The sequence below is a fragment of the Oncorhynchus tshawytscha genome, linkage group LG10, assembly GCF_018296145.1.
Source record: "Oncorhynchus tshawytscha isolate Ot180627B linkage group LG10, Otsh_v2.0, whole genome shotgun sequence".
Taxonomy (NCBI): domain Eukaryota; kingdom Metazoa; phylum Chordata; class Actinopteri; order Salmoniformes; family Salmonidae; genus Oncorhynchus; species Oncorhynchus tshawytscha.
The window spans coordinates 9,695,182-9,705,181 of record NC_056438.1 but is presented as its reverse complement, the minus strand read 5'-3'; the positions used below and the strand labels follow the sequence as shown (position 1 = coordinate 9,705,181).

General features: G+C 46.4%; 1 protein-coding gene across 1 annotated transcript in view; it reads left to right on the top strand.

The window, feature by feature from the left end:
• Positions 1-4,970: 4,970 nt before the first annotated feature.
• The window catches only part of gpha2 (glycoprotein hormone subunit alpha 2), a 10,397-nt gene continuing 5,367 nt past the window's right edge, over positions 4,971-10,000 (top strand). The window contains exons 1-2 of the mRNA XM_042329461.1: positions 4,971-5,518; positions 9,218-9,342. Coding sequence (XP_042185395.1) covers positions 9,237-9,342 — 106 coding nt within the window. The 5' untranslated portion in view covers positions 4,971-5,518; positions 9,218-9,236. The remainder of the gene's footprint in view (positions 5,519-9,217; positions 9,343-10,000) is intronic.

The window sequence follows — 10,000 nt, the reverse complement described above, 5'->3', positions numbered from 1 at the left end:
TCCCATTTTGTGAAGTCTTGGTTTGTGAGCGGACCCCAGACCTCACAACCGTAAAGGGCAATGGGTTCTATAACTGATTCAAGTATTTTTAGCCAAATACTAATTGGTATGTTGAAATTTTATGTTCCTTTTGATGGCATAGAATGCCCTTCTTGCCTTGTCTCTCAGATCGTTCACAGCTTTGTGGAAGTTACCTGTGGCACTGATGTTTAGGCCGAGGTATGTATAGTTTTTTGTGTGCTCTAGGGCAACAGTGTCTAGATGGAATTTGTATTTGTGGTCCTGGTGACTGCACCTTTTTTGGAACACCATTATTTTGGTCTTACTGAGATTTACTGTCAGGGCCCAGGTCTGTCAGGGCCCAAGTCTGGCAGAATCTGTGCAGAAGATCTAGGTGCTGCTGTAGGCCCTCCTTGGTTGGTGACAGAAGCACCAGATCATCAGCAAATAGTAGACATTTGACTTTGGATTCTAGTAGGGTGAGGCCGGGTGCTGCAACTTTTCTAGTGCCCGCGCCAATTCTTTGACATATATGTTGAAGAGGGTGGGGCTTAAGCTGCATCTCTGTCTCACCCCACGACCCTGTGTGAAGAAATGTGTGTCTTTTTTGCCAACTTTAACCACACACTTGTTGTTTGTGTACATGGATTTTATAATGTTGTATGTTTCCCCCCCAACACCACTTTCCATCAGTTTGTATAGCAGACCCTCATGCCAAATTGAGTCAAAGGCTTTTTTGAAATCAACAAAGCATGAGAAGACATTGCCTTTGTTTTGGTTTGTTTGGTTGTCAATTATGGTGTGCAGGGTGAATACATGGTCTGTTGTACGGTAATTTGGTAAAAAGCCAATTTGTCATTTGCTCAGTACATTTCCTCAATGAAAACAATGTACTAGTCTGCTGTTAATGATAATGCAGAGGATTTTCCCAAGGTTACTGTTGACGCATATTCCACGGTAGTTATTGAGGTCAAATTTGTCTCCACTTTTGTGGATTGGGGTGATTAGTCCTTGGTTCCAAATATTGGGGAAGATGCCAGAGCTAAGGATGATGTTAAAGAGTTTTAGTATAGCCAATTGGAATTTGTTGTCTGTATATTTGATCATTTCATTGAGGATACCATCAACACCACAGGCCTTTTTGGGTTGGAGGGTTTTTATTTTGTCCTGTAACTCATTCAAGGTAATTGGAGAATCCAGTGGGTTCTGGTAGTCTTTAATAGTTGATTCTAAGATCTGTATTTGATCATGTATATGTTTTTGCTCTTTATTCTTTGTTATAGAGCCAAAAAGATTGGAGAAGTGGTTTACCCATAGATCTCCATTTTGGATAGATAATTCTTTGTGTTGTTGTTTATTTAGTGTTTTCCAGTTTTCCCAGAAGTGGTTAGAGTCTATGGATTCTTCAATTACATTGAGCTGATTTCTGACGTGCTGTTCCTTCTTTTTCCGTAGTGTATTTCTGTATTGTTTTAGTGATTCACCATAGTGAAGGCGTAGACTCAGGTTTTCCGGGTCTCTATGTTTTTGGTTTGACAGGTTTCTCAATTTCTTTCTTAGGTTTTAGCATTCTTCATCAAACCATTTGTCATTGTTGTTCATTTTCTTCGGTTTTCTATTTGAGATTTTTTGATTTGATAGGGAAGCTGAGAGGTCAAATATACTGTTAAGATTTTCTACTGCCAAGTTTACACCTTCACTGTTACAGTGGAATGTTTTACCCAGGAAATTGTCTAAAAGGGATTCTCTTCCCCTCTACATCTCTCTCTCTCTCTCTCTCTCTCTCTGGTTCTCTCTCTCTCTCTGGTTCTCTTCCTCTCTACATCTCTCTCTCTCTCTCTGGTTCTCTCTCTCTCTCTCTGGTTCTCTTCCTCTACATCCCTCTCTCTCTCTCTCTGGTTCTCTCTCTGGTTCTCTCTACTCTCTCTGGTTCTCTTCCTCTACTCTCTCTCTCTCTCTCTGGTTCTCTCTCTCTCTCTGGTTCTCTTCCTCTACATCTCTCTCTCTCTCTCTCTCTGGTTCTCTCTCTCTCTGGTTCTCTTCTGGTTCTCTCCTCTACATCTCTCTCTCTCTCTCTGGTTCTCTTCCTCCTCTCTCTCTCTCTCTCTCTCTCTCTCTCTGGTTCTCTTCCTCTACATCTCTCTCTCTCTCTCTCTGGTTCTCTTCCTCTCTACATCTCTCTCTCTCTCTCTCTGGTTCTCTTCTCTTCTCTCTCTCTCTCTGGTTCTCTGGTTCTCTTCTCTACATCTCTCTCTCTCTCTCTGGTTCTCTTCCTCTCATCTCTCTCTCTCTCTGGTTCTCTTCCTCTCTCTCTCTGGTTCTCTCTGGTTCTCTTCCTCTACATCTCTCTCTCTCTCTCTCTCTCTCTCTGGTTCTCTTCCTCTACATCTCTCTCTCTCTCTCTCTGGTTCTCTTCCTCTACACATCTCTCTGGTTCTCTTCCTCTCTCTCTCTCTCTCTCTGGTTCTCTTCCTCTACTTTCCTCTCTCATCTCTCTCTCTCTCTGGTTCTCTCTACTCTCTCTCTCTCCTGGTTCTCTTCCTCTCTACATCTCTCTCTCTCTCTCTCTCTGGTTCTCTTCCTCTCTACATCTCTCTCTACATCTCTCTGGTTCTCTTCCTCTCTACATCCCTCTCTCTCTCTCTCTCTCTCTCTCTGGTTCTCTTATCTCTCTTTCTCATCCCTCTCTGTATTAGTGTGTAGGTGGGGAGGTTTAGTTAACATCATACATTCTGTTTCCGATGACATCAACAAATGTGCAATGCCTGTCGGGGGAAAGGGTCTGTCATTTTAATTGTGTTTTTGTATGAGTCTTTAAGTGTGTTTTTGTATGAGTCTTTACGTGTGTTTTGTGTTGGTGCTGGAGTCACTGAATAGAGTCTACAGTCATCATGTCAATGAGTTGAGCTTTAACATGTGGAGAGACGAACAACAGACCCAGGTGTCTCCTCACAATATCTCAGACCCACAGTAGGTGTCTCCTCACAATATATCAGACCCACAGTAGGTGTCTCCTCACAATATCTCAGACCCACAGTAGGTGTCTCCTCACAATATCTCAGACCCACAGTAGGTGTCTCCTCACAATATCTCAGACCCACAGTAGGTGTCTCCTCACAATATATCAGACTCACAGTAGGTGTCTCCTCAATATCTCACACCCACAGTAGGTGTCTCCTCACAATATCTCAGACCCACAGTAGGTGTCTCCTCACAATATCTCAGACCCACAGTAGGTGTCTCCTCAATATCTCACACCCACAGTAGGTGTCTCCTCAATATCTCACACCCACAGTAGGTGTCTCCTCAATATCTCACACCCACAGTAGGTGTCTCTCAATATCTCACACCCACAGTAGGTGTCTCCTCACAATAGGTGTCTCTCACACCCACAGTAGGTGTCTCCTCAATATCTCACACCCACAGTAGGTGTCTCCTCACAATATCTCACACCCACAGTAGGTGTCTCCTCAATATCTCAGACCCACAGTATCAATATCTCAGACCCACAGTAGGTGTCTCCTCAATATCTCAGACCCACAGTAGGTGTCTCCTCACAATATCTCAGACCCACAGTAGGTGTCTCCTCAATATCTCAGACCCACAGTAGGTGTCTCCTCAATATCTCAGACCCACAGTAGGTGTCTCCTCAATATCTCAGACCCACAGTAGGTGTCTCCTCAATATCTCAGACCCACAGTAGGTCTCCTCAATATCTCAGACCCACAGTAGGTGTCTCCTCAATATCTCACAATATCTCAGACCCACAGTAGGTGTCTCCTCACAATATCTCAGACCCACAGTAGGTGTCTCCTCAATATCTCACAATATCTCAGACCCACAGTAGGTGTCTCCTCACAATATCTCAGACCCACAGTAGGTGTCTCCTCACAATATCTTAGACCCACAGTAGGTCTCCACAATATCTCAGACCCACAGTAGGTCTCCACAATATCTCAGACCCACAGTAGGTCTCCTCAATATCTCAGACCCACAGTAGGTCTCCACAATATCTCAGACCCACAGTAGATGTCTCCTCACAATATCTCAGCCTACCAGTCTTCTGCACACTCCCACTTGACCCAAACCCACAGTATCTCCTTACTCAACCCTGCCCATGGAAAACCCAGGCATGACTCTGGACAGAGGGGGGGGCATTGTAACACAGAGCAGATCTACCAACCGCAAACATATTGTATAAGCAGTCATGCACACAGATACCCATATTCATAGGGGGGGGTGTATTGGACAGAGCAAGGAGCAGCCCCTAGTGTCATTCTGGCAATGGTCCAGTGGTCCTGTCTAAATTGGCTGGATTTTACATCAGATTATCATTATTTGGCTTGGGGGCCTTGAGGAAAGAAAATGTGGTAGCTAGAAATGCCTGGGCCGAATTCTGATCCCAGTTCGCCCCTGAAGGTGTGTGTGTGTGTGTGTGTGTGTGTGTGTGTGTGTGTGTGTGTGTGTGTGTGTGTGTGTGTGTGTGTGTACAGTTCTGTAATGTGTTTTCTTACTATTGTGGCCGGTGATGTAAAACTTCTCTACTTTTCCCCTCCATGTGTGCTACCAGGGGGAGAAGGACTGTCTCCCAACCCTCCTCTGTACTGCCCTTTACCAGGACTGGGGAGAAGGACTGCCCTTTACCACTGGGGGAGAAGGACTGCCCTTTACCAGGGGAGAAGGACTGCCCTTTACCAGGGGAGAAGGACTGCCCTTTACCAGGGGGAGAAGGACTGCCCTTTACCAGGGGAGAAGGACTGCCCTTTACCAGGGGGAGAAGGACTGCCCTTTACCAGGGGAGAAGGACTGCTCTTTACCAGGGGGAGAAGGGGGAGAAGGACTGCCCTTTACCAGGGGGAGAAGGACTGCTCTTTACCAGGGGGAGAAGGACTGCCCTTTACCAGGGGAGAAGGACTGGGGGAGAAGGACTGCCCTTTCTTTACCAGGGGGGGAGAAGGACTGCCCCCTTTACCAGGGGGAGAAGGACTGCCCTTTACCAGGGGGAGAAGGACTGCCCTTTACCAGGGGGAGAAGGACTGCCCTTTACCAGGGGGAGAAGGACTGCCCTTTACCAGGGGGAGAAGGACTGCCCTTTACCAGGGGGAGAAGGACTGCCCTTTACCAGGGGGAGAAGGACTGCCCTTTACCAGGGCACGCGAGAGAGACGTGTTGGATTTGAGGTTTTCTGTAGGTGAAGTGAGTGAGTGAGAGAGAGAGAGGTGCAAAACTGAAAGGTAGACTTACAGTGAACAGGAAATGAGGGGTCCACACAGACAGAGAGACCAAGACAGAGAGACCGAGAGACAGACAGAGAGAGAGGGACAGAGAGACAGAGACAGAGAGAGGGAGGGGCTAGCAGTGACTGACTGTGGGTGTGACTAAAGGCGTGACTCCGCCTCTTCTCCTGTTTACCTGAGGAGCTACAAATAGCAGTGTAAGAGGTAGGAAACACACACCTGTCACTGCTGCTGCCGTCGACTCACCTGGACTGAAGAAACCACACACCACACCTTTACAGGTAACACTAGCGCCTCACACACACACCAGAGAATTACTGTACAGGTTCTGACTTGTAGAGCTTGTTGCACATTGTTAATTGTGTGTATTTTGTATTTTCTTCACATATTTAGGATATATTATTTTGTTAGAGACTGGAGGCTTTTTTGTGTTTCAATTCTGTCTGTCTTTGTCTGTCTGTGACAATATAAGAGCTGCATGAATGGCTCAGTGAGTCACATGCCTTTAGTCTGTGTTTTACACAAAATAGAAAATTATTCAATTTATCTCTAATCAATATCTCTAATCAATATCTCTAATCAATATCTCTAATCAATATCTCTAATCAATATCTCTAATCAATATCTCTGGGTGACAATAGGAAGTCAATGGTTTGGTGTGTTTCAGATAAATCTGGTCGTGTAAGTTTTGCATTTGCAGTCTACACGTTATTGGGATCTGTGTTCTACACTAAGAGTTTTGTCAAGAGCTTCAGTAACACAGTTTTTCCAGACAGGACTATCAGTAACACAGGTAGTTTTGCCAGACAGGACTATCAGTAACACAGGTAGTTTTTCCAGACAGGACTATCAGTAACACAGTTTTTCCAGACAGGACTATCAGTAACACAGTTTTTCCAGACAGGACTATCAGTAACACAGTTTTTCCAGACAGGACTATCAGTAACACAGGTAGTTTTGCCAGACAGGACTATCAGTAACACAGGTAGTTTTGCCAGACAGGACTATCAGTAACACAGGTAGTTTTTCCAGACAGGACTATGAGTAACACAGGTAGTTTTTCCAGACAGGACTATCAGTAACACAGGTAGTTTTTCCAGACAGGACTATGAGTAACACAGGTAGTTTTTCCAGACAGGACTATCAGTAACACAGGTAGTTTTTCCAGACAGGACTATGAACAGAGTATGATGGATAAACATTGAGTTCTATGTCGGTCACTTGGGATCTGTGCTCGTAACTCAGACTTTCAAACCAACAATATTTATTCAATCGGAACACACACACATAAAACAGAGTAACATTTAATCAACCACCTGAAACACTTTTGGCAGAGACTAAACGATGCATGTGACCACAGAGGACACGCAACACTCAAATGACACACAACGCATACACGACACACTCACACAACACACACAAGATGTACGACACGCACAACACACGCACGACAAACGCACAAACACACATTCATACACACACTCCGAGGCACGGAAACCCCACTGGGTCCCAATAGAGGAAAAAGCGGGGTAGTCCCTGTCAGGGATTGCCTGGTTAATTTGATGTAGCGTAATAATAGCTTCCCTAGGCGATTCCCGTCGCCACGGCGCTCCCGAGACTGGAAAAGACTGAGCTGCAGGAGGTCAGGTCGGGAACACAGAATTACAGAACAGAATTCCCAGGAAAACATGACTTAACTGTTTTTGTGTTAAATACAAGTGGTGGTGTAGGGGGTGTAGAAGTGGTGGTGTAGGGAGGTAGAAGTGGTGGTGTAGGGAGGTAGAAGTGGTGGTGTAGGGAGGTAGAAGTGGTGGTGTAGGGGGGTAGAAGTGGTGGTGTAGGGGGTGTAGAAGTGGTGGTGTAGGGGGGGTAGAAGTGGTGGTGTAGGGGGGTAGAAGTGGTGGTGTAGGGGGGTAGAAGTGGTGGTGAAGGGGTAGAAGTGGTGGTGTAGGGGGTAGCAGTGGTGGTGTAGAGAGGTAGAAGTGGTGGTGTAGGGGGTAGAAGTGGTGGTGTAGGGGGTAGAAGTGGTGGTGTAGGGGGTAGAAGTGGTGGTGTAGGGGGTAGAAGTGGTGGTGTAGGGGGTAGAAGTGGTGGTGTAGGGGGTAGAAGTGGTGGTGTAGGGGGTAGAAGTGGTGGTGTAGGGGGTAGAAGTGGTGGTGTAGGGGGTAGAAGTGGTGGTGTAGGGGGTAGAAGTGGTGGTGTAGGGGGTAGAAGTGGTGGTGTAGGGGGGTAGAAGGGGTGGTGTGGGGGGTAGAAGTGGTGGTGTAGGGGGTAGAAGTGGTGGTGTAGGGGGTAGAAGTGGTGGTGTAGGGGGTAGAAGTGGTGGTGTAGGGGGTAGAAGTGGTGGTGTAGGGGGGTAGAAGTGGTGATGTAGGGGGTAGAAGTGGTGGTGTAAGGGGGTAGAAGTGGTGGTGTAGGGGGTAGAAGTGGTGGTGTAGGGGGTAGAAGTGGTGGTGTAGGGGGGTAGAAGTGGTGGTGTAGGGGGTAGAAGTGGTGGTGTAGAGGGGTAGATGTGGTGGTGTAGGGGGGTAGAAGTGGCGGTGTGGGGGGTAGAAGTGGTGGTGTAGGGGGGGTAGAAGTGGTGGTGTAGGGGGTAGAAGTGGTGGTGTAGGGGGGTTAGATGTGGTGGTGTAGGGGGTAGAAGTGGTGGTGTAGGGAGGGGGTAGAAGTGGTGGTGTATGGGGGTAGAAGTGGTGGTGTAGGGGGTAGAAGTGGTGGTGTAGGGGGGGTAGAAGTGGTGGTGTAGGGGGTAGAAGTGGTGGTGTAGGGGGTTAGATGTGGTGGTGTAGGGGGTAGAAGTGGTGGTGTAGGGAGGGGGTAGAAGTGGTGGTGTATGGGGGTAGAAGTGGTGGTGTAGGGGGTAGAAGTGGTGGTGTAGGGGGGTAGAAGTGGTGGTGTAGGGGGTAGAAGTGGTGGTGTAGGGGGTAGAAGTGGTGGTGTAGAGAGGTAGAAGTGGTGGTGTAGAGGGGGTAGAAGTGGTGGTGTAGGGGGTAGAAGTGGTGGTGTAGGGGGTAGAAGTGGTGGTGTAGGTGGGGTAGAAGTGGTGGTGTAGGGGGTAGAAGTGGTGGTGTAGGGGGTAGAAGTGGTGGTGTAGGGGGTAGAAGTGGTGGTGTAGGGGGGTAGAAGTGGTGGTGTAGGGGGGGGGTAGAAGTGGTGGTGTAGGGGGTAGAAGTGGTGGTGTAGGGGGTAGAAGTGGTGGTGTAGGGGTGTAGAAGTGGTGGTGTAGGGGGTAGAAGTGGTGGTGTAGCGGGGTAGAAGTGGTGGTGTAGGGGGTAGAAGTGGTGGTGTAGGGGGTGTAGAAGTGGTGGTGTAGGGGGTAGAAGTGGTGGTGTAGGGGGTAGAAGTGGTGGTGTAGGGGGTAGAAGTGGTGGTGTAGGGGGTAGAAGTGGTGGTGTAGGGGTAGAAGTGGTGGTGTAGGGGGGTAGAAGTGGTGGTGTAGGAGGGGCCTAAATTAACTCACGGGCCACGCCCCTTTGTTCTATCCTTGAGAGTTTAATCCACGGGGCCACAGTGTGTGAGTCACAGAAACGTTTCTCAAACCATTTGATCAAATCAGATGTTCAGATGTTCAAATCTGGTGCTGTGGAGCCGAGCTTTAGGCTTAGTAGCTGAGGGTGTGTGTATATATATATATATATATTAGTGTGTGTGATGTAAAAAAGGGGCTTTATAAAAACATGTGATTTGATCTGACATATCTACCTGCAGGTCGAAGGTCGGGGGCTGACAATAAAGGCACTTAGACACGCGTCAGATGTAAAGACGGACACCTGAACATTCCCCCTCAGAAAAACAATGTTGTGATCATACTTGATCAAACAATCAGAAAAAACGTAAAGTTTGAGAGGATAAAATTGTATTTTATGTGTAAAAGGTTTCGTGAGTAATGCACAGGCAGAATGGAATTCGCTTTAAATTGTAGATATTAAAAGTCAATAATTACCTGATTCTTAACTCTCTGTTCTGTTTGTCCCTTGCAGACCACTGTCCTCTGTCGTCATGTGTCAGTGGTTGACCTCTAGCCTCTGTGTTGTGATGCTGCTGCTGTGTCCAGTCAGTTTCAGCTACGAGGGGCTCAGCCCAGGACCTGGCTGTCATCTATACCGTGAGTTGAATATAACACACACACACACACATAATACACACATAATACACACACTATATATATATATATACACACACATAATACACACACACACACATAATACACACACTATATATATATATATATATATATATATATATATATATATATATACACACACACAATACACACACACGCACAAATAATATATATACACACACACACACACACATAATATATAGTTGAAGTCAGAAGTTTACATACACTTAGGTTAGAGTCATTAAAACTCATTATTGTTAACAAACTATAGTTTTGGCAAGTCGGTTAGGACATCTACTTTCTCCATGACACAAGTAAATTTTCCAACAATTGTTTACAGACAGATTATTTCACTTATCATTCACTGCATCCAGTGGGTCAGAAGTTTACATACACTAAGTTGACTGTGCCTTTAAACAGCTTGGAAAATTCCAGAAGATGATGTCATGGCTTTAGAAGCTTCTGATAGGCTAATTGACATCATTTGTGTCATTTGGAGGTGTCTCTTTTTCTCAGTGCCTCTTTGCTTGACATCATGGGAAAATCAAAAGAAATCAGTCAAGACATCAGAAAATAATTTGTAGACCTCCACAAGCCTGGTTCATCCTTGGGAGCAATTTCCAAACGTCTGAAGGTTCCA